This window comes from Helobdella robusta (assembly GCF_000326865.2).
Source record: "Helobdella robusta unplaced genomic scaffold HELROscaffold_72, whole genome shotgun sequence".
Lineage (NCBI taxonomy): Eukaryota > Metazoa > Annelida > Clitellata > Rhynchobdellida > Glossiphoniidae > Helobdella > Helobdella robusta.
Genome location: NW_008705409.1, coordinates 220,396 through 245,834, shown reverse-complemented (window position 1 = coordinate 245,834; position 25,439 = coordinate 220,396). Strand labels below are relative to the sequence as shown.

Genomic DNA, 25,439 nt, shown 5'->3' with positions numbered 1-25,439 from the left:
ATAAGGCAAAAATAATTTTTTGATTAATTGAAAAATTATACATTTTAATTGTTTATAACGCAAATGAAAATCTATAATGAAAAAATCTTCAGGAGAAGCAAGTATTGTCGATAAAAGTCGACTAAATAAATGTTCGCCATTATTCAAAGTTATCATCATCGTCGTCATCGGCATCATCGTAATCGTCTGGAACCATCGAGGATGTACCGCCCGCGAATCTCTTGTTCTTGAAGAAGTGGTAAGAATGTGCTGGCGTGCCTAAAACACTCCCTCCAAACAAATCGAACTCGTTCATCTTCTTGGGCCTTCCACGTTGAAGTTTGTTGACGTACGGCAGGTTGTTCAAACCACTACATTCGCCAAACTTGTTTGTCATCATCAATATCGCAGCATTCCTTCCGAACTCAAAACCGTAATAAGCACCGTCATCTTCGTCGTCGTTTTTAATTATTCTTTCAGCGGCAATTCTGTTGTTGTTGATGTTACATTTTTCATCTCCTTCGTCATCATCAAACTCCTCGTCACAACCTCCATCTTCATCATCCAATGATCCATCTTCATCTCCATCTTCATTTTCATCTTCCTCATCGTTCCAAATTGCGAAGAAGCCACTATTTGAACTACAGTTGTCGCTGCTTTGTTTATGTTGTGGCTGGTTTGCTGCAGCTAACGTTGTTGTCGCCGCTGTCGCTAGGGCTGGCACATCAACCGCGCGACGTTTCCCGCGTGATTTGCTGTTCGGAGGTTCCTTCCAAAATACAATTTTATGTAATTATGATGATGCCGCTATAAATTCAGTCAAATGAATTTGGTGTAGATTAATTATATAATAAATCAATCAACCCATAATCTTCCTTAATCTCTTAAGAAACTGTTCAGGTCATCAGCATTTCTTTTATCCATCCAAATCTTTGTTCATTCATATCAGCATTCCATTCCTGGCGGGACATCCAGCTTTCCTCCTCATCATCATTAATACAACTTTAATTATTATCCGATCTGTCAACCAGTATATGTCTAAACTCCCTTACATTTCCTTTTTCATGCACATAAATTTTTCTAAGCTGACTTCCTATTACGTCGTTACTCATCTCTCTCCTCCCAAACATTTATCCATCTCCAAATGCAACTGCCCCTTCAACCTCTCCAACTAAGATGCTAAATAAGAAATCTGACCAGCGAGTTTGAGAACAATTTATTTTTAGTTGTGGACGGCGCTGTGTTGTTCCTTGCTCTCTCCATGCTCTCTTTTGCCATGTTTGTCGCTATCTAATATATTAATAATTTATGAAAATAAATAAATAAATAGAAATAAAAAAAATAATTAAACCATAGATAGTTCACAACTGTTTTTTAAAGATATTTCTGTTGAATAAAATTGATATAAACATAAGTAGACGTTTATTTCACTGTCCAAGTTGCAACGCTGTTGATACTGTGTGGTCCAGCGTTGGGGAGAGTTTAAACTGTCTATTCAAGTAGAGAGTAGTTGATGGCGATCATAAATCCATTACAATTCAAAGGATCATGTAAAATTAATAGGTCCGACGAATGGGTTGGTAAATAGTTAAATAATTAAAAGAATCAATTGACCGATCAAATGATTAATCAGAGATTGCCCACCAACCAACCAACCAACCAATCAGTCAGCCAGCCAACCAACTAACCAACCAACCTACCAACCAGCCAGCCAGCCAACCAACCGGCCAACCAACCAGCCAATCAACCAACCAATCATCCAACCAACCAACCAGCCAGCCAACCAACTAACAAACCAACCAATCAGCCAACCTATTTAATGAACCAGCCAATCTTACCAAACTTACCTGCTTGCAATGTTGTTCAACCATCTCATATCGATTGTTTAAATTTTCAAGGAACGCCACATTTTTGTGCTTATCCACATAGGCTCTGAACAGATCCTCAAATTCAACTTCAAGTGACTCAAATTCTTTCAGGTACACGGGCCTTGGCAATATTTGAGGAGATAAGAAAAACGTTGTTTTTCATTCGGTGTGGATTGAAAATGTGAGATGTTGTCTGTTGCTCGATGATTTGAAAATGACTTTATTCAAATTACTTCATACGTTTTACGAAATATCTTTAGAGAATATGGGAACAGATCTTTTATTTTTCATCAAATGCGTAAAATCAATAGTTAATTAATTAATTAATTAATTAATTAATAGAGAAATAGTCATGATTAAAATATAATCATAATCATCACAGTTAGTCATCATTGCACTTTATTTAAAATGAAATAAGTACAGCGATGATAAGATGGTTATGAAGATTGTGATTCACGCATTGTTCCGATCACAATATATGGCATATGATGATGATGATATCACACTGCTAATTAAACTTTGGCGAAAATTTAATTGGTCCAATCAATTTTAATAAAAGAAAAATTGAACCATAACTATAATAATAATATTAACAGTAAAATTAATAATAACAGCAATAATAATAAACAAGAAATAAAGATGAATTGATTTAACCTGATGCTGATGAGAGTGTCGTATCTTTTGAGGCACCTATCCATCTCCACTGCCTTTCTCTCGAACTTCTCATTCAGCCTCAACTTGTCTGCCTTCTGACGTCCCAGAAGCTTCTCAGTATCCAGTGTTTCTTTCTGTACGCGCGCGAGTGTATTCGTTTCGTATGTGTGTGAGTGTATGTACGTGCGTTGCTGCATATACATATACTATATATGTCTTGTATGTGTATGTTAATATGTAAACATGTGTGTGTGCGCATGAATAAGCATGTATATGTGTCTATTTGTATGTGTGTGTGTTAATGCGTAAGCGTGTGTGTGTGTGTGTGTGTGTGTGTGTGTTTGAGTGTACTTGTCAACTTCTTTTACAGTCTATATTCAATAACGTATTACAGGACAGCGACATTTCATGCGCCGTTTTAAGGAGACCATACAGCAACTAACAACTAACAGAAATACTACTACCACTACTACTACTACCACCACCACCACCACCACTACTACTACTACTACTACTACTACTACTACGAATAATAAAAATAATAATAATACCGCCTACCATAGTTAACTTGATTTGTTCTCCAATCAAATGTTCGATGCTGTCGAGGTCATAATGTCTGGTGAGTGCATGAAACCTGGCTTCCTGCCGGTTTTGAAGTTGGTCAACAGAAAATAAAAGTGGAATTCCAATGATTTGCAATTCATGCCAGGACTTCAGCGCAACGAACTGTTGACTAGCATATTATTAGGATTGCTTCGTGATTTTCAATTCCTCAAAGACAAATTTCGCTATTTGGTGGAATTCTTTTAAGATTAATCTTGGAAGAATTCCACCAACATACAACTATTACAACACGCAATGTTGGACACTGATACAACAAACACGTGCCAACTAATTGATCAAATTTAAATTAGCATTAATTATACTGAAATACCATAACAAATATACTAGTTATAAAAATAAATAACAAAACTATAGATACACACACACGCACGCACGCACACGCAAATAAACAAGCCGAAACACACATAAACACGTACACACACACACATACTCACACACACAAACATGTACACAACATGGAGCGAATAGACAGCATCAAACGCCCACTTACACTGAGATCAACTTCCTTGGCAAGTTTGAAGTACAGGTTGGCAGCCATCTCTGTTATCTCTTTCACCAATACTCTTGCCTCTCTCAACTCATCCGTCTGCTTTTTTTAACAAACTATTTTTAGTTTTATAAAAACTCCTCCCTCTTCTCCCATGGAATAAACTATATACTTTACATTGTAATGTAATTCGATCTACGTCAAACAAGAGTAGCATTATAGAATGTACAATGTACAGATGCCAAGACATTTCATTTTATGTGAGTTATGATTACAAATAACTATTTAAAATAGAAAAAAAGATGTAATAACCCTTGAAGCCAAGTTGGTCAGCAGAGTGTAAGTCCTATCATCCTCATCGTCATCATTGTTATCAGTATTATCACTGTGGCTATCTCTACATTTACTACTGATAACGTGATTTCTTATACTATAATCATCACCACTCTCCTCACCAACAAACTCATCCTCTGCAATGATGATGGTGATGATGTCATCAGGTGTCAAGAGAAAGCTGGCCTCATTTAATTTGACCTCATTATGAAGCACTTGCACGATTTTCAACAATTCCTTGACTGCATAGCCATTCGCCTCGTAGAGTTTTTTGGGATTAATTTTTATGTTTGCTTTAGTTAGCTGTGAGTATAACAAAAAAAAAATCATACATATAGGGTATTCATGTAAAGAATTAATAAGTGTGGAAGATGTTTTGTTTCTGAAGGTTTAAAATAAATGAAAATGTGAATGAAGTTACCATGAACTCCGACACGAAGTTTACGAATTTAACTCTTTCATAACACGACTGGATATCTTCATTCGGTAAAAAAACGTTCGGCTCGAAGCTAATAATAATTTATTTGAAAAAAAATATTGAATAAAAATTAAAAAAAACTTTTATTTAATCAAAAAACCAGCACCAAACATCTGATTTGATCAAATCAGGTTTATTTTTTGATAAATTAATAAAAATAATTGAGAAAAGGAACATTAACGTAGTTGTTGATCAATCAAATTTGATCTACATTAAAAAATATACAATGATAAACAATTGATTAATCTTTTAGAAACAAAACTAACTAAGACAGCAGCCATTTCAAAATCTCATAAAGTAGTGGGAAGTTTGGCTTTTTAAAATTTTCAAGTGAAATTAATCTTTTGTAACCTATGGCTCTCATGATTTCTGTGAAGCCTAGTTTTAAATTCCATTTATTACTTATTATTATTAGATGACATAAAAAAATTAAAGGTTAATTTAAAAAATCAAATCGTGTGAAAAGGTAATGGGATAAATTACTAATATTTAGTTTAATGTCAATAATAGTTTTAAAAATGCAATTAATTTGTTATGTAGTCAATGTTCCAAAAACAATTTATTTATTTAATTAATGTGAAAAATATTATTAATTTATCTGTAAGGCTTTATAAGTATGTAATATTAATATTCAAATGTACATAATAATATTATATTCTACAAATGCTTCATAAAACAGAGAACAGAAAATAAAATTTTAAAAAACTCATTAATGGGCTGAAATCTCAAAAGATAATAAAATAAAATGAATGAGTAATTTATTTTCAATTTTATCTTAAACTTAATAATATTAATAATTAATTTAATTTTAATAAATAATGTAATCTATAATAGTGTAATTGTAATGAAAGTAATGATGTTGTTTTATTGATATTTTAATTAATTAATAACTAATTGAAAATCTTTTAAAATTTTAAAAAATTAAAATAAAAAACAATATCACTCTACTTGTCTACTCTATCTATCATTATCACCGTTTAGAAGTTAATTAACGAAATAATAAATTATCTAATTACTTCTTAAATCGCGGTAGGACATTTTTTTATTTTTCACTTTCGAAACGAAAGAGCTAAAAATGAATTACTCTATTAATTTAATTAATTAATAAAGAATAATTAATTAAATTTTAAAAACAGACAATCACGCATGGAAAATTTAAAAATGGATTTAAATTCGAAATGGGAAGTCAAGCATTAATTTTCTCGTTCAAGTTATTATATCCGGAAAGATATTGTTGGAATGAAGAAGAACGAATTGAAAAGTAAGAAATAATAAATATCTAACATATCTATATATCAATTAATGATTAAACGAACACCAAGTTTAACACATATTGCATTTAACTTATTAAAATTGTAACGTAAAGATAACGCATCTGAATGTTAAATTGAAGAGCAAGTTGGATCGTTATAACAAAAATATTAGCTGGTTAAATGAGAGTTTCGTCAGAATAAAATATATAACGGAGTAAAATCGTGTTAGTTCGCGCGATTTTCACTGAAAATCGCTATTATTCTAAAGCCAAGAACATTAGCAATCATATTTAGAGGATGAGTAACTCGAAATATTAACGAACAAAGAAAAAATCATAAAATATCGTCAATATAATTTAAATATCTCGCACATGAAATTAAAAGAAAAACATCACTGGAAGATAAAATTTATTCAGGATATATAAGGAATCCAATGAATGATGTTTGGTATCCGTAGATGGTGTTATATAGGTAAGATGGAATGTCAGCTACCACTTTGAGAAAATCATTGGCTCTCAATAAAACAATCGATCCATGTGATATGAAATCTTGAGCATCTGAAAAGTTAACAGCGTTTATTCATTGAATTTATACTGTGCCGAATTCAATTAATTTTATCAATTTTCAATAGGTTCTTCAAAAATTAGTAAAAGAAACTATTAATCAATCATTCAATCAACCAACCAACCGACCGACCAACCAACCAATTAACCATCCAACCAACCAAACAAACAATCAAACAAACAATCAAACAAACAACCTAACAACCAACCAACCAATCAATTAACCAACCAACCAACCAATTAACCAACAAACCAACCAAACAAACCAAACAAACAACCAACCAACAAACCAACCAACTAAACAACCAACCAATCAATCAAATATATGAGAAAAGAGCACGAGTAACTAGACGAGCAGCAGAGTTAAAAGCTTTTCTTAGAGGATAGAGTGTAGAATCAGGAAGACTCTAGTAGAGCGAGTTACAATAATTAATCCTAGATAAGACTAACGAAGTAACAAGAAGGAGAAGTAAAGGATTGTCAAGGAAAGGCAAGTTTTTTCATTCTATGTAGATAAAAGGACTTCTAGAACAATGTTATTTATCTCTTAATTCATACCTTCTGGACCTATTCAAACAAACAAACGAATGGGCCAAAGGAGATGCAAAATAAAATAAAATACTTGCGGTCGCCATGCACACACACACACACACACACACACACACACACACACACACACACACACACACACACACACACACACACACACACACACAAACACACGCACACACACACACACACATTTGCTTGTTTGTTATAAAAATTTTGTAACTAACCTGAATTCGTGTCAGTCTGAGAGAGATGGAACAATGTACTTTGTGCTCCAGTTCTACCGTCCACCCTCACCAATCTCATGCGCACATTGAATCCAGTTTGACTTCCGGCCGTTATTTGCACGTAATAATAACCAGAAATCTGTATCCTCACGATGTTATTACCACCGTCGTACAAACCCTGGTCATTGACGAGTGGCGTGTCGAAGTAAAAAGGATCAAGAGGAAAATTATCTCTTGTGTCAGAATTGTACGATTTATACACACCCCAACTCTGCTCCGAAACATACTGCGGTTTGTATTGGAAAATAGAAAAGGCAGTGAGGTTGATGTCGTCTATTTGACCGGATAACAGTTTGAAATAAATTTGTTGACCCTGCTGGCATTTAACAAGTGACGTTCTCGAAACACTCGTCAGTCCGTTTCGGTTGGTGCCAAGTCTCGAAAGATCGATTGTCGGATCCAACCCGGAGATTGATAGCTGAAGTTTTTTGTTATAGACGACCCCAGCAGAGAACGTTACTACATATACTCCATTTATTGGGCAGACGTATGTATTTCCGTTGACCAAATTATTGGAAAGTGAAGACACAACTGATCGAAGTGGAATGGTATAATTTTCACCAATAATTGGAAAACTATTAACGTTTGGCACAGCTACAAGGGCAAAACGATTTGCGTCATAGGTCATGGCATGAGCTATACTGAACCCTGAAAAACTTCCATATCGAGTGGAAGAATCACTTTGAAGATAGGAATCGTATGCCGGCATTTTGAATCCAACAAGCAAACCACTCTGCAGGTACATCACTGCAAATCTGCTGACCGTTATTAGTCCATTTTGAGAAGTTGATTCCCAATTAAGAAACCTTTGCTGATTTGGTCCAACTATTAAATCGATTTGTAGTTTTCTACCTGGACTGACCGCTGCACCCAAATCAATGAAAAACAACCCTTCAGGTCCAGGACTTACAAATCCATTTGCATTCGATAGATATGAATTGGACAGAGAGAGGGTCGACTGATCAAACCTCAGCCATTCCTGAGGTCCTTGGATAGATTGAGTCAAGTAGGCATTGAAGGCAAACGCGTTATCTGGAATTCAAAATTTCAATATAACAAACAGCTCACTGCAAATAACTGTTTTTAATTTGCAATAATTTTTGTTTTAATAAATTTATCTAATAAATTTAAATAAAACTTTGTCAATAGAAATAGTCTCACTTTGAGCATAACTCATGGTTGAAATGATTTGTCTGGCGGAAGTGGAAATCGTTGCAGTAGCAGTAGTAGTAGTAGTAGTAGTAGTAGTAGTAGCGGTTGTTGTCGATGTAGAAGCACTAAAACTTGTAAAACTTCCTTTAATAACATTTTAAATGTTTTAAACTTTTATAATGTAGCATGACTTGATCAAAATCTGAGCTATAATAATTCAATGTTTGAGCTAGTTAGAATTACAAACTTTTTTAAAGATACTGCATTCAAAAGATATCTTAATTTACAACAAAAAATCTGTACACCAACATTTCGCTAAACTTTCAAATTGAAAAAATTTAATTTATATTTATTGAAATGATGAAGACGAGTCCTACTGGTTGGGATGGGCACGGTGGCTACGGTTGGCCTGTTGCAACGTTGGGCCATAAAATTGTAGATGACTCCCTGCATGGCGAACAGCTGACTAAAATCGTCCAAAATTGGAATGCCTCTGATATCCTCAGAATCGAATTGCTGAAGTTCCACAGGATTAACATCAGTAGTCACTCCAATTGCTGGTTGGTTAACAAAGATTGGATACGGTTGAAATACACTAAAATAATATTATAGGCCACGATAAGTTGTAATAAATATATAAGACCTACCTATCCTAACTGATCTAGTATAAACAAGCTTCGCCAAGCTAGCTGCAAAAAACTCTCGATACTCCGGCGAAGTGTGACCGTCGGTGATGAGAACGATGATTGGTTGCGCTGCGGCCCGGCCACACCTTCCAGACCCAAACAGCATGTCGTACGCTAGATCGTATGCTGCAGGCGTGTTCGTTATGCCGAGCGACTGCCTGATCTTCATGATGCCACTTGCGTTTATTGAATAAGGTACTTGATTGTCACCTGGGATAGTATGTTTGTTTAACAGAATTTATCGACCACTGAAAATAATTGAACAAACTTACATTGTCTAATCTCGATAAACAAATGGCAAAAAGAGATATATGTATATATGTATGTATATAAAGAGAGAGAGAGAGAGAGAGAGAGAGAGAGAGAGAGAAAGATAGGCACAGAGAGAGGGCAAAATACTAACACAAGTCATATGCTATTCGCGCATTTGTGTCGAATGTGATGAGACCGATGTGGTCAAAGAAGGGTCCAACTTTGAGGTTGGACTGAAGGAAACTTTCAAGGAACGATCTGATGAGTTGCATGTTGTTGAGGCCGGGTGGCTGGTTGTCCAGGATGCTACCTGAGGTATCGACGAGGAAGACAACATCCAACAGACAGGTTCCTGGAATATTAAATCATTCCATCAACATCCAATAATAAACATTTACTAATATATTTTCGTAATCACAGTTATCGTCAACATTGGCAACTTATAGTAACAAATATAGCATTGGCAAAATTTAAAAAATTTTGTTTGAGGATTGCTGCGATATGAATTTAGTTTAAAAAACTATTAATAAATCTTCAAATATAATTTCTAGAAAATTTTCCATTTAGCCAAATAATTTTCATTCAGAATGCTAAAAATTTCTATCTAACACATTTTTAATACTTAAAAATTAAACTTTAACCAAAACGTCAAATATAAAAGCAAAAAATGCTACCGTGCGATGATTTACTATGGGATTATTGAATTATGTATGTTATTTAAAAATAATTTTCTTGAATAATTGCACATTTTTTGGCGCAATCAAAATTAGTTATTAGATAATTTTCAAACTTTCAAAATAACTTCTAAATTCAAATTAATTAGTAACAACCATAATCGAAACGAATAACTGTTATAATTTGGAGCCAAATTTATTGATTAGGAACTAACTATCAAATCATAATTAAGTGAAAATGAAATTAATATCATTCAAAGGACATACCAGGCAGAGGGGTAGGATAAGGTGTCGCTGAAAATTTTTTTACGATACAGTTGTAATTTAATGAAAAAATGAAACTAAACTGTTAAATGCTTCAAAATTTTATCAAATAATTTTTATTTTAAATAAATTAAAAACTAATCAAATACAATTTTCTATAAAATTTTAAAAATCAGCTGAACTAATAACGCGCTGAACTAACTCGTCAACATAGCCGAATTGTAAGGTTCGCATGAACTCCTCGAATACAAGTCAAAATCATTGGATCGCTGCGAAGTGTTCATGGCGTCGATAGATGTCACCAAGTAACACGTGCTAACACCTGGAATGACCCTTCCTTCCTGGCTAAAGACCACACCGATGCATCCCTTCCCGAAGCTTAGGCAGCTAGTCTTGCAGTCGTTCAAGTTGAAGATGTTGCTCTGCCAGTTGAGGTACTGGAGGTTGGGGGAGAAGGATGGCAGAACGATGAAGTCATCCTGGCAGATTGCTGGGTTCGTTGCTGAATTAGTTTGGGTTTGCAATTAAAAACTATATTAGGCACTATTAATAATAAAATGTCATACACTTTTCCAACGTGTAATATCGAACCCGGTCACCGCATCACAGCAAACAGCACCATACATCTTTAACCATCACGCCGCCAAATAAAACTAGAAATAGCAGAGAATTGAATGAGCAGAATATTTAAAATGCAATATTAGCCGGATACATTTATGATAGTTTTGGCTAGTTGGTACAGGCAGGCAAGCTCAAAAACGGTATAATTAATTTATTTATTGAGTGAAAATTTTGAAACTTCTTTGCGTTGGATGAAAATTATTACACAATGTTACAACGAAGATTGCATAGCATATACTAGATTCGTAGCAATTGATATAACAATAGAAATGAACAAACAGGTGCAGGTTATTTCGTATCTGTTGCAACATGGACTTGGCTTGCGACCGCTGAAAGAGTTATGCAAGTAGCAGGTCCTATCACTGATGCTCCAGTCAGCCGCCACACACTGAGGATACAACTGGAGACACTGCAGGGCGCACGTCTCGTTGGATACGGGGTCAGGATACCTCTGACCTCCGTCGGCATTCATGCTGATGAGTGAACGCACGTAACAACCGGCTGGAAGAATAATAATTCATCAAAAAGAAATTTTTTAATTAATAATTCTAACGAATGAATAAATAATTAATTAATAATTCTAACGAATGAATAAATATTGGTTAACTAAATTAAAAGCAGTTAATTTAATTTATTGTTTAAATAAGTTGGTTGCTGTATAATAGAGGAGTGTGACAGTGGTTGATGAAATTAAACTCTCCCTACCAATCATAGGCATCACTGTGGATGACGTGACCGGGTTAAGTGTAGTTGTCGTTTCTATATGAAAAGTTAACAAATTTCATGACTGTTAACTGAAACACAAATATGTTGTTTGGAGTTCTATGTAGCGGTTGTCATTCAACTCGTAACAATCCAAGTCATATTCATAATCACAATGACATTAACAATCATACTCACAATCATATCTATTTAATAAAAACTAATTGTTAACGCAATAATGTATTCGTTGAAACACTGACGAGACTCGGGACAGCTGGCGCTCCTACTGATCTGATAATGACTCACTCCACTGGTGGGGAACAGAAAGAGGTCGGTGGTGAAATGCAGCCAGCAAAAGTTGTGGTTTGGATTCGTATCGATGTCAATACCCGTGCATGTTGGGTTGTTGATGCACCTCTGTTGGCACCCCTGAACTGTTGTGTCTCGTTGGGGAATGCCTCCGCTCAAGCCGTTGTCCACGTATAAGTTCCACGTGTAGAAGCACGAACCTGCGATTTTTGTAATAGTTCTTTTTTTATGATTTTTTTATGCAAAATCATGAAAAACATATCTCGACAAAATTTGCTTTATCAAACAAATAGTTTAAAATAAAATTAAAAATATTACTAAAATTTCAATTGAACTTAAATACTAAATCAAAAAAACAAAAACTAACCTGTGCAATCTCTACTCAAGATGTATTGATCGATACCATTGGCGACGAAGGTGTTGATGCTCGCGAGGTCGTACTGGTCCAAGTGCAGCCAGCAACCGAAGTTTGGGTCGGCAGTGTTCGTGTTGAAGTCGAATGCCACGCAGGTCGGAATGCTGAAGCAGAGATCTTTGCAGGCAGGTACCGTTGTGTACTGGAAGTACAAACGACCATTCACCGAATTCTGATTGACGTTCTGCTGGTAGTTTTGACATTGGCCTGGAATCGGACCTGAGGTTTATATTTGTGAATAAATAACTTATTAATTAAATGATGGTTGCCAAATATTTTATGTGTGTTTTGCGCTGAAAATAAATAATCTGACCTTTCTGGTAACATTGTCTCTGAATTTGGTACTGGGTGAAGGAAAGGCTGTAAGGGAAGAAAAGTATGTTTATGTAATTAATGCAGATCAAATTATTTTCATTTCAAATTTTAACGGTTCGCTTTGGCAGAGTGGTGTTGAAGTCAGATGAATATCCGAGCCCGATTTCTTTCTTAAAAACTTCCAATTCCGATTTCCAACTCCGATTTTCTGGTTCCGACTTTCAAAAAATTTTTAAACTTTTTGGAAGTAAAAATATGGCTTCAGAGCACGTTTTGTTGCGTCTACTGTACAAATTGACATTATTAAAAACGACTGCGCATTGCGAGTCGCAACACACATACACTTGCCACAAAACATGTTGATAAAATCATTTTTTTTAAATAATTTTGTTTTTCAATTTCTTAACAATCAGAGTCGGATGAAAAACTCCGGGCTCTCCAAAAATTGGATTGGTCTAAAATTCATTCTTATTCAGTATTTCATGGTTAGAATTGGTTATCAAAAGACCAGGGATGAAGCGTGACGAATCAAGTGTAATGGGATTAAATGTATATAGAGCATTTCACTCATTACTTACTCGTAATTATCATCGTTAACATCGTAGATGAAGTAGCAGTCGCTATTAGAAGCTCCAACGTCGACGGCCACACACCTGGACACCAGGTAACAACCGTTCAAACATGAATTCAAATCCCTGAACTGTGATTGGTAGATGTGGTTGGCTGCTCTGGTCTGAACAAGTTTCACCCAATCTACGCAGGCTGTTAAAAGTTGTTGACGATGAGAATGACGAGATTGACGAGATTGATGGCAATAGTAACAAGAGGTGTGAGAAAAAACAAATAGAAATATTCAAATAATAACTAACTAATGATTTAAAATCAACTACCTTATGTGAAGATTTAAAATCAACTTGTCTATGTGAACAATTTTCGTCAATTAAAAAATAAAATTCAAATGCTAACTGAAATTAGGATTGATAGTGTAAGGACGAGTTGATGTTCTCAAAACTGACGGAGTGGTGGCAGGGCTGAGAGTCGTTCCCACTGAAACTGTGGCACAGTTGACCCTGTTCAGTATGAATTGAGATGCGTCTGGATTTGTGTCTTGATTAGACAAGACAACGTTAATATTGTTGTGTATCCAGCACTGGTTGAGAATATTGTAGTCGACAGCTACACAATTTGGCGTGTTGATGCATAGGTAAAGGCAGTCTTGTAGACTGCTTATTTGATTAGCAAGTTGGGCTCCGTAGGAAGATACGTTGAAGTTGAATTGAAAGGAGCAGACTGTCAAACATTTTTTAAACAAGTAAAGTAATATTTTCAGCAAAATTTTTGAAAATTAGAATGTTTGAAATATTTTATTTTATGACTTGAGTGTAGCAGATTTGTAATGATGCCTATGTTTCTAATAAGTTAAATTATATTAGCATAAAAAGTTTGTATTAGTATAAATCTCACATGAAAAGGGCAGGCTGCAAGACCTCTCCACAACAAACTGGGTGATGCTGGGACTGGACGATCTGCCATCTTCAATCTGCTGGCGATTGTAGAAAGTCCAACACTTACTTGCGTCACTGTACTCAGCAGCCACACACGTTGTTGACGCAATGAAGCAGTTGGTGATGCACTGCAGAGCGTTGTATTGCGGCTGCTGGCTCACAGATCCAAACGTCGTTGAGTTGAAATAAACTCTAAAACTTGGCGGGCATGTCTGAGACTGTGTTGAAACTGGATAATATTCAACAAATAAAAACTTTAATCGGGGCTTAAATAAAAATTAACAAAAAGACCAGCAGAGGAAGTGTTTTGCATTAAAAATTAACACGACAATAAAATACTTTATTTTAGTTAACGACTGACCTCCGCGCTGAGTGGTGGTTGAAAGAATAGGTGGCGTGACAAGACAGTTGACTCTGTTCAAAACAAATTGAGATGACTCGGGGTTGGCGCCTCTGTTGTTGGTGACCGCATTCCTATCACTGTGCCACCAACATTGGTTTTGTACGTTGTAATCGAGGGCAACGCAGTTCAAAGTAACGATGCATAGGTAGAGACAATCTTGGAGGCTGTTTATTTGCTGGGCCAGTTGGGCTCCGTACGATGAGGTGCCACTGTAGAACTGGTAGGAACAAACTGTGCGGTGACAAAATGTTTCAAGTTGTTAGCTCATTAGTTTCTTAATTTGTTAATGTATTATCACAGTTTGCGTTTCGTTTTAACAAAACACCTATTAGTTACGTTGGATAAAAATTTATTTATTATAGACTAATAATTTATTAAAAAAAACAATTGGTTATATATTTTTCTTACAGAAGTTTAAAAACTCTTACACGGAAGAGGCAGAGCACAAGATCTTTCAGCCACGAACTGAGTAACCAAATTGTTAGTTGTCCGAGTTGCATCTACTTGGTTGCGGTCCGTGAACCGCCAGCAACCACTGCCAATCCTGAAATCAACGGCAGCACAGGCGGTTGACGATATGAAGCAGTTGGTGATGCACTGAACGGCATCGAGTTGCGGTAAAAGATCATTTGATCCAGGCGATGTTGCGTTGAAGTAAACTCTGAAGCTTGGGGCGCAGGGTTGTGGCTGTGTGACAACTGGAATGATATTAAAACAATGTTTTTATATTTCATCGTTTCCTTGATACTAAAATTAACAAATTATTGTTGTTCATCAATCAATCAATCAATTAATCAACCAATGATCCTCCTTTGTCCATCAGGCAGGGGACAGTCGAGGTCGATTGTGTATATCTTAGCACGCTTTACATCGTTGAAGCACGCGCATCTTAGCACTTTTTACATTTCTTTTTTTTTCCAAAAATCTTTTCTATCTTTGACCAGTTTTATTGAATTCAGAATACCAACACTAGTTCATTCAGTAATGTCATCTATCCATTTCTTAGCAGGTCTACCAAAATTTCTTCCAATCTCTTCTCCTCATTAGTACCATCTTAATCAATCTGTCTTCCCTCATTCTACAAATATGTTTAAAAAATCCTAAATTTATTTCCCTGAATTTTTCATATACACTTTTCTGTCTTCCAAGTTGATTTCTGATAGTTTTGTTCTTTACTATTGCTGTTCATGATCTGTTTAAACCGTCAACACGAACATGGATAGCACTTTTAATTGGGATGACGGAATGTGATAAGAAATTATTCGATTTCGATTTTTTGAAAAAATGTAAAAATTCATGTTGAACAGTAATTAATTTTTTTTGGTAAAGACCGATTCCGGTGCTCCAATAGTTTCAACTCTGACTAACGCCAAAACATTCGACTCCGACCGTCTCCATGATTCTGGTTTTTTCTTGCTACAATCATAGTATTAGGTTGAGAGATTTTAATATTTGACAAAAACGTTAAAAAAGAAAATCATAACCGATTTTGACGGAATGTTCACATGCAATATTAATTATGGTATATTTATCATTAACAGCTTATAACCTTGGCTTTCTGTGGTAGTTTGAGCACTGGATAGAGGGACAACACAGTTGACTCTGTTCAAAACAAATTGAGATGACTCGGGGTTGGCGCCTCTGTTGTTGGTGACCACATTCCTATCACTGTGCCACCAACATTGGTTTTGTACGTTGTAATCGAGGGCAACGCAGTTCAAAGTAACGATGCATAGGTAGAGACAATCTTGGAGGCTGTTTATTTGCTGGGCCAGTTGGGCTCCGTACGATGAGGTGCCACTGTAGAACTGGTAGGAGCAAACTGTGCGGTGAAAAATTTTATTTTATAATGTGTTAATTCAGTTAAAAATTATAATCAACTTGTTGTAAACAATTTGAAAAGTTAAATCTCTACAATTCTAAAAATTTTTATCCAACGCTATTAATGATGGATTATGGTCTTTGACCAGCGTACACACACACACACACACACGCGCGCGCGCGCACACACACACACATATATAAATATATATATATATATATATAAATAAATAAATATATATATATATATAAATATTGGATTATTTCACATATATGTGCCTTGTTGTTAGAATACTCTTAAGTCCTATTTTAGTATCTTCATCGTATCGGGTAATAAAAAAACGAAGTTTAACAACAATGTTTCATTTTAATCTCAATCAAACTAGGCAGAATCCTGACTTTACAACAATAATTTCATTTTTTGTATGTTAATTACACAGGGAATCATTAATCAAATATATATTTTGACTTTGAATGGATATATATTTTGACATTGAAATTTAAGAAAATTAAAATTATTCAATATAAAAATTTATTTAATCCACCACTTTTTTGGCGCTTATACCATGGAGAGATTTAAAAGTGAAGAAATGGAGAAATGATATTTCTGGAGAAAGTTAGTCCACAAAATTTAGTAATGTTTTCGAATTTCCAATAACAATGTTTAATTAAATAAGTATTCCTTATATAAATAATAAACGATGTTGTAGAACGTAAATTTTAAAGACTAACACGAGAATGGCAGAGCACAAGATCTCTCAGCCACAAATTGAGTAACAAAGTTGTTTGCCGTTCGAGTTGCATCTACCTGGAACCGATTTGTGAACCTCGAGCAACCAAGATTGTCAGTTCTGAAATCAACAGCAGCACATGCGGCTGACGTTATGAAGCAGTTGGTGATGCATTGAATGGTCGTGTTGAGTTGAGGCAGGAAATCAGTTGATCCAGAGGATGTTGAGTTGAAGAATATTCTGAAGCTTGGTTGACAGGGTTGTGGTTGTGTAACAACTGGAAAGATTTTTTTTATGTTCAATAATTTATGAATAGATAGCACACTGAAATACGTTTAGTACTGTAAATTTTGGAATAAACGTCAACTAACAAATTCGAACTTACTTCCACTTTGAGTTGAAGTTTGAACAATTGGGGGTCCCACGTAACAGTTCACCCTGTTCAATACAAGTTGTGATGATTCGGTGTTGATACCCCTGTTTTGCAGCACCACGGTTAAGTTGTCGTGCAGCCAGCATTGGTTCTGAACGTTGTAGTCAACTGCCACGCAGTTCGTCGTGGTGATGCAAAGGTAGAGGCAATCTTGGAGTGTGTTTATTTGCTGCGCAAGTTGGGCTCCGTAAGATGATGTGCCGCCGAAGAACTGGTACGAACAAACTGTTAGATTTGTAAGTTTGTAAGTAACAATCCACCAGTAATATATACTGTCACGAAAAATTTGAAGCAAATATAACTTTGTTTAATGCTAGTGAAATATTATAAAAATATTAATATTATTTAAAAATATCTTTTAAAACTCTTACACGGAAGAGGCAGAGCACAAGATCTTTCAGCCACGAACTGAGTAACCAAATTGTTAGTTGTCCGAGTTGCATCTACTTGGTTGCGATCCGTGAAACGCCAGCAACCACTGCCAATCTTGAAATCAACAGCAGCACAGGTGGTTGACGATATGAAGCAGTTGGTAATGCACTGAACGGCATCGAGTTGCGGCAAAAGATCATTTGATCCAAGCGATGTTGCGTTGAAGTAAACCCTGAAGCTTGGGGCACACGATAGTGGCGCGGATGTTGCTGTTACAAAATTAATTTCGTTCAATGCAGTATTTTTAAGAGAGAAGTCATTTTTTATAAGATTCATATTACAAACATGTAATTTGATCCAGGTTAGTTTAAAGACATTAATTAGTAATTGGAAAATTTGGTATAAATCATACCGCTTCATTTCATATAAATAAATATCCTTGCAGTACGTTTTCACTAAAAATTTAAAAGCATGTTATACAATTTCAAAAGTGTTTATTAAATAAAACGTGTCCAATGAAATTATTTTGCGTTCATCAACATTTCGATAATAATTCCAAGCATCTTCGCTATCGTTACTAACAAATTGAAACAGGAGCTGAAGAGGACGAGCTTGTAAAAATAATCGGTGGTAGGACATCACAGTTCACTCTATTCAGCACGAACTGGGACACATCAGTGTTGGTCATCCTGTTGTTAGTGACGGCGGAGGTGCTGCTGTGCCACCAGCATTGATTCTGAGCGTTGAAATCAACTGCTACACAAGTTGGAGTGGCGATGCAGAGGTACAAACAAGACTGCAGATCTGTCGCTTGTGTGGCTTGTTGGGCTCCCACCGAAGAAGTGCTCATGAAAAATTGGTACGAACAATCTGCCGTAATCATCAAACAACTTTTTATTTAATGTGAATAAACTTTTCAAGCAATTTTTATGTAAATATACTTATTTTAAAAATTTTAGTCTAGAAATTTAAAAAATTTTTCATAAATAAAATGATCAGAGCTCGTAATACTTACATGGCAATGGCAAATTGCAGGACCTATCAACGATATATTGATTGACGAAGTTGAGAGTTCTCCTAGCAGATTCAACCTGCCCACGGTCGTTGTAGCTATAACATGTTCGGACAGGACTGAAGTCAACAGCCACGCAGGTTCGTGACGAGATGAAACAACTGACCATGCATTGGAGAGCGTCCAACTGAGATTGTTGAGTAGCTGATGTTGAAGAAGATGAGTTGAAATAAATTCTGAAACTTGGAGCACAAGACAGAGGCTGCCTGGAGGCTGTGCAAGGATGTTGAACAAAAGTTTTTTAATTACTCTGTTATAAAAAAAACCATCAAGCATATAAATAAATAAATGAATAAATATAAATAAATAAATGAGTGAGTGAGTTTGTGATTTGTGAGTGAATGAGTGAGTTATAATTCTCAATAGAACTAACTAAACATAGTGACAGGACGAGTTGTGGACTGAGTGGTGACTCCAGTGCAGTTTGTGGACATGACGTATTGAATGACTCCTTGGGCTGAATTCATTTGCCTCGTCGTTTCGAACTGATATTTGTTGCTGTGGATAAAACATTGGCCCAACACGACGTCAAAATCTACCCCTACGCAAGTTGGCCTGCTCAAACAGAAGCTCAAACATATCGGACTCGAGAAGATTCCAAAAACTTGAGCTCCGCCTTGCGAGTTTGTGTTCTGGTAAGTGGCTATCAAGCAATCTGTTTGAATTAAATGTTGAATTTATAAAATATTAGAATTCTACGGTCAAATGACTACTGCCAAAAATTAAGTCGTTTCTTCAATGGCGTGCATAGCCAAAAATTTGACGTGTGAGGGTTAGATTTGTTTGAATGTAAAGACTTGGTGAAATTTTGTCGGTTATCATTCATTTTTCAACAAATTTCGCGATTAAAACTAGTAGCTTATGCTAAGCTTACCTAAATTATATTGTTACGGAGAAAACTGAGATAGGTTTCAGTCCATATTTTTACAAAATTTTATAAAGATTTCGTTCATTTTAGCCTTAACCCTAACAAATTTTTTCATTGTAGGAAAGCTTCAGCCATGAATCACCTCCTTGCCCATTTTCTGCATTTCTTACTGAAACATGTTTGCCCTTATATAAATAAGTTTTATAGATTAAGACAATATGTTGAAATAAAATTATACAATATTAGTGTAAAAATCTACTTTGAGATAGAATTCCAGAAATAGTGGAGATTCTGACGCCAAACGAAGTGGTGGTGGATATGGCGCTGAATGTGGTTGCTGTTTTTGGATAGTTCTCATCAAAGTATTTCATTTAATTATTAGTAAATAATACAAATATTTTGTCATTTTAAAATTAATTACACAAATTAAAAAAAAGCTACAAAAAACCTATGACTGGAGATGTTGAGAGACCGCAGTTTGGATTCTTCACGAATTGAATAATTCCAGGAGAATTAACGTTTTTTGTGTTTTCGAAAGCATTTTTATCCGTATGTTGGAAGCACTGGTTTGAGGCCGTGTTGAAGTCAGCGCCGACGCATGAAATTGTGATGAGGCAGTAGTTGAGGCAGGACACACTGTTGTTGATGGAGTCAACCAACATTCCCCCGTACGAGTTGGTGTTTTGGAATGTTGCCAGTAAGCAGGCTTAAATCGTTTTCGTTCAATTTAACATTAATTATTCCACGAATTTCTATTAATCTCCCAAAATTGGCGACACAAATTTAGTAAAACTTTTATAAAAAATATTAAATTAAAAGTTTTTAACGATGCTTTAGAATGACGTGACGTAAATTAAAGATAAATACTAATGAAACTGTTTGATCCCAACTATAAAACCATTAATGCAAACCTGTTGAAATGCTTGTTGTACTGGCTGTTCTACTAGCGGAGGTGGTTTGTGAAGGTTGACTGATGCAGTTTACTCTATTCAAGACGAACTGGGTGACTTGAGAATTTGCAATGCGGTTGGTTACAACGATGCTGAGGTCGGTGTGTATCCAACATTCGTTTTGTACGTTGAAGTCAAGTGCTAAACACGATGGAGTGTTGATGCAATACCTGAGACATTCCTGCAATGTGTTGATCTGATTTGCTTGCCTGCCTCCATAGGATGACGTGTTGTTCAAAAATTGGAATGAACAATCTGAAAATGCAAATTAAAAATTTATTCAACAAATAAAAATATCAGTGAATTAATAAAAAATTTATAAAACTGACAAGGTGCGGGTAGGTTGCAACTTCTTTCCACTACAAACTGCGTAACTGTGCTTGAGTCGATTCTTCCACCATCCACTGCGGCTCGATCGGAGTGGCTCCAACAACCTGTCGTGACGTCAAAATCGACTGCTGCGCAGTTCGTTGACGTCGTTACGCAGCTGGTCAAACATTGGAGAGCGGTCAGTCCGGTGGCTACACTAGAGGCTCCAGGGCTCGACTTGTCGAAATATACACGAACGCATGGAAGGCTCGTTTTTTCTGATGAGGGGTAAATGTTTCACTGAGTTATGTATGAGCAAGTCGGAATGAAAATTTTACATTTCAAGTATTTTGCAAAACTAATTTCACAAATGTTTGAAAATTTTATTTTAATGCTACAGCATAAAAATCTTAATTACTTAAGCCAAATAAACATTGCTCGTTAAATAAATAAAAAGTTTTTTAGGTAACAAAATAAAATCAAACAGAATTTACTTTGCGAATTAAATGTATAAAATTTTAATTTCACAATCAACCCATGCTAAATAGAACAGCAAAAAATAACTAGCGAGGCATACCCGTGGTGGCAGTTGGGGTCAAGGAGGTCGACGTACCTGACAGAATACAACAAACAACATGCTCTTTCATTCAAATAAATTATTCGCACTATAAACTTTATTTATAATCTAAGGTTAGAGGTCAAGGAAAAGGTCTATAACACTCTTCCTAGATCCAGAAAAATAAAACGTCGTATATGAATATTCATCACACACGAAGCATGTGGTAGACGGGGATCTTTTCGTAATATTCGAACCTGGTCACTGCACGCTCTGCAAAACAGCATCATGCGACCTTAACCACTAGGCCACTACGCCAGATAGTCAATGTTGACAATATTGAAACAACTTTGAAGAAGTCTAGAAGTCGACAGTAGTTGACTCAAATATTTGGCGGTTAAAATTTGAAATGTTCACTGAAATAACGCCACGAGATTCAGCTTGCATTTGAATTTGTTTAATCGTGTTTGTATCTGCCGTTTTTCGAGAAATAAAGAAGTTTTATTAAATAACTGACAGACAATTAAATATTATTTAACTAAAAAATTAATCAGTGATAAATTTTATATCCTTACTCGATAAGAACTCATTCAAAGACTTTAATATATATTATTAAAATATTAAACAAAATTTCATTGTCTGCCTGACTTCTGCTAAGAGAGCATTTAATGTGAGTGTTTAATAGAACGAAGGATAGACTAATTATTAAATAAATAAAGTGAATTTAAATCTAATTAATGTTTGATACTTTAAACGCTAACTAGTTGAAGAGGAGGTGCATGTTTCTAATCTGAAATTGGTCAGGGACGGGAATCCCGACAGTACATTACTAGCGTTGAAGCTTCCAGTCGTCTGCACCCAGCAAGGAGGTTGGGTGGAGGTATCGTAATTAAATAAGTAGCATGCAGAAAAACTGTAGCAATAATCTTGGCACTCTTTAATGCTGGCGTAGTTCGTCTGTGTCAGGCCAACATAAAGGGTTTGTGGATAGGTCTTCCAACATAAGCCAGCTTTGGCGGGGAAGGTTGCTGCAATATTGAGGGATTAATTTCTATTAATATTTACTCTTTAACATTAGTCTTATTGCTTAATTTCTAAAAGAAAACCATTACAAAAACGGGTTAACTGTTTGATTGTTTTTTCAGGGAGAAAAACAACTAATTTTAGAATTAATTTGAGCATTTCTGAATGTTTATAGTTTCCATATGGGTTTCTATTAATTATTTTCAAAGCTGTGACAGATCAACAGGCTAAAGTTCTATTACACTCTTCCCATATTTAGTGGAATCAACGACACACAAACAGCGCATCATACTTGTTTGAAGGTTATTTTTGCTGTGTAGTGCAACAAATTTCTTAAGTGAATTTAAAATTTAGAAAAATGTTGAAGAAAATCAAAATATTTAACTCTAATTTATAACAGGAACAGCATTCCCCACTTACAAAGCTTTTATGTTAAAAAGCGCAGAATTCAGCATAAAAAGGTAGCAGGACTGCTCCAACAAAAATTGGAACAAATTGACTTTTTATATGAAAAATTCCCCAAAGCAGTGACAGAAATAAAATTTGAAGACATGATGTCAGTAGCCACAGTAAAACGCACTGGTTTAAAAAAATTTGGGGTTATATCATCAAGCAAAATTCCAATTCGCAAACGTTGGAATCACATCACTGCCTATGAATTATGTAATAAACAAATGATTGAATCTTTGGAAGATGTTCAATGAATGACGGCAACCGCTGCAATTTGATCAGCCCCAGGGGTGGATCTAGACAACATTGACGGGGGGGGGGGCAAGATTTTCTAAAAAAAATGTATTTGACGACCGGATAGGAAATTTCTACTAAAGTTGATGACTAGGTGGGAATGAAAAGAAATGTTTCTTTCATGGTAATGTGGTTAAAATTTTACTTCACATTTTTTTCGGAGCTTATAATTCAAGTTTTCCTTCACAAGCACAATTTTTCGTTGAAACAACGACTTTTAATAACTTTCAACACAAATAACGTTCACAGTTAGAGGCACTGGCCATTTTAGTTCCGCCACTGGTCAGCCCATAATAGATCCTTTATAAAAATTACAGTAATGTCTGACAACTATATTGATAAGATGATTTATTAAGAGAAAGACTTAAAAGAACATTAAAGATTTTAGAAAATTTAAAAATCAGCAAACAACTTTATATTTACTTTAAAAACATTTCGCAAATAAATCAGGGGAAAATATTTAATAATAATTAACTAGAAGTTAACAACTAGGCAGTAGTTAAAAAGTAGTCATTAATAACTGCAAATAAAAACAGTAATGAAATAGTTATTAACAATCTGTGAAATAAGTAGTTAACTATAGTAGTTGACTACTTTTTTGAGTAGTTAGCGCAACACTGCTAATCAGTAATGGCTGTTTAATACTATACATTGTTCCAATATAACTCGCACATTAATGCACGAAATTTATTTTCACCTCAAAAATTACAAATACACTTACAAGTACTATTGAGCTTGTGTTTAAAACAGTCCTGAACATAGATAGAAAAACCAATACTTAAAAATTAGTTGCTTGATTTTTTTCAAAAACCATACATCTAAACAAAATGAAATTATTAGGCAAAAAACCAAAATCAATCATTACGCTTTTTAATAATGGAGGTATTTTTAATTTACGAAATGTGGGTTACACTTACTCGACGCAGTTGTGCACGTCTCCAGCCTTAGGTTAGTAACATTGGGCTGGTTGGGTACTACGTTATTAAAGTCGAAGGTTCCACCTGTCTGAACCCAGCACGGAGGCCTGCTACTTATATCGAAGTCCATTACGTAACATGCAACTTCGTTGAAACAATAATTTTGACATTCGGTGATGGTGTTGAGACTGATCTGCTGCAAGCCAATGTAGCGAGTTTGTTGGTACGATTTCCAACAAAGGGAAGATTTCGCCGGTAAGATTGTTCGTACAGATGCTGTTATGTGGTTCGTTTGTGATGTGCGCTGAGTATATTTCGTGTCAATAGTTATTTATTTACAATATTTTCTTGTCATTCATTTTATATACATTATGTAATGTTCAACTATATTGTTGACGGTGAGCATTTATCATAACTTTTTCCTTATAAATTTTATATCTGTGCCCCACATCTCGATTCGTAAATTTTCTGCTTTGCAGTTTCAAAACGTAAAACAATGTTTAAACTTATAAATATCTTGGAAGCATTTTTAAACATTACCAAAAGTTTGTGTGCTATGTTTATTGTAAACAATAGTAAAAAAATTTAAGTAAATTTCATGTTATAAGAAAATGTTAAAAGTATTTCGTAGCTACTTGAAGAGAACGTCGGTTGAACACTTGCCGCTGTAACATTAATAAAAAACAAAATAGAGTCAATATTCAATAGAATATGTAAATTTAGAGATATGAAAGTAATTTTTGCAGCTTTGAAAAATATTTTAAGTACTTGGGCGAAAAATCCTTATATAAATAACTATGAAACTCGTTGCCGTATTTATTATTCAAATGATATTTGTTTGAAATCATTCATGTCAAAATAATCATATAAATTTGAGAAACAATTACTAATCAGTGATGCCTTAACAACTGCTTATGTTTTTGAACTAAATTTTGTCCTGATATAACTTGCATCATTGCTCGAAAAATATTTTCACTTCAAAAATTAGTGAGCTTGTGTTTAAAACAGCATTATAAACAAACAGACATAATAAACTTACAAACTTACAACTCTGTTTTCTCAAAAAACCAAACAAAATCAATTTTGACATGTTTTAATAATTGAGGTATTTTTAATTTACGAAATGTGGGTTACACTTACTCGACGCAGTTGTGCACGTCTCCAGCCTTAGGTTAGTAACATTGGGCTGGTTGGGTACTACGTTATTAAAGTCGAAGGTTCCACCTGTCTGAACCCAGCACGGAGGCCTGCTACTTATATCGAAGTCCAT

At 35.0% G+C, this 25,439-nt stretch overlaps 2 protein-coding genes across 2 annotated transcripts; both read right to left on the bottom strand.

Annotated features, from left to right (window-relative positions):
* HELRODRAFT_194270 (hypothetical protein) lies at positions 1–5,461 on the bottom strand (the record flags this gene model as incomplete). The annotated part of the gene is made up of 10 exons (XM_009031312.1): positions 1–748; positions 1,177–1,269; positions 1,827–1,968; positions 2,502–2,635; positions 3,060–3,143; positions 3,616–3,711; positions 3,925–4,248; positions 4,367–4,454; positions 4,690–4,801; positions 5,440–5,461. The coding sequence occupies 10 exons, from the start codon at positions 5,459–5,461 to the stop codon at positions 140–142; spliced, it is 1,704 nt and encodes a 567-aa protein (XP_009029560.1). The 3' UTR covers positions 1–139.
* HELRODRAFT_194269 (hypothetical protein) lies at positions 5,448–25,439 on the bottom strand (the record flags this gene model as incomplete). Its single annotated transcript, XM_009031311.1, has 29 exons — positions 5,448–6,233; positions 7,055–8,107; positions 8,237–8,371; positions 8,605–8,784; positions 8,875–9,123; positions 9,317–9,517; positions 10,306–10,605; positions 11,004–11,225; positions 11,687–11,935; positions 12,103–12,369; positions 12,464–12,510; positions 13,044–13,227; positions 13,432–13,755; positions 14,038–14,199; positions 14,332–14,604; positions 14,802–15,071; positions 15,923–16,195; positions 16,927–17,202; positions 17,311–17,583; positions 17,730–17,999; positions 18,313–18,600; positions 18,746–19,015; positions 19,176–19,457; positions 20,119–20,376; positions 20,582–20,875; positions 21,055–21,207; positions 22,247–22,513; positions 24,170–24,445; positions 25,310–25,439. The coding sequence occupies 29 exons, from the start codon at positions 25,437–25,439 to the stop codon at positions 6,085–6,087; spliced, it is 7,575 nt and encodes a 2,524-aa protein (XP_009029559.1). The 3' UTR covers positions 5,448–6,084.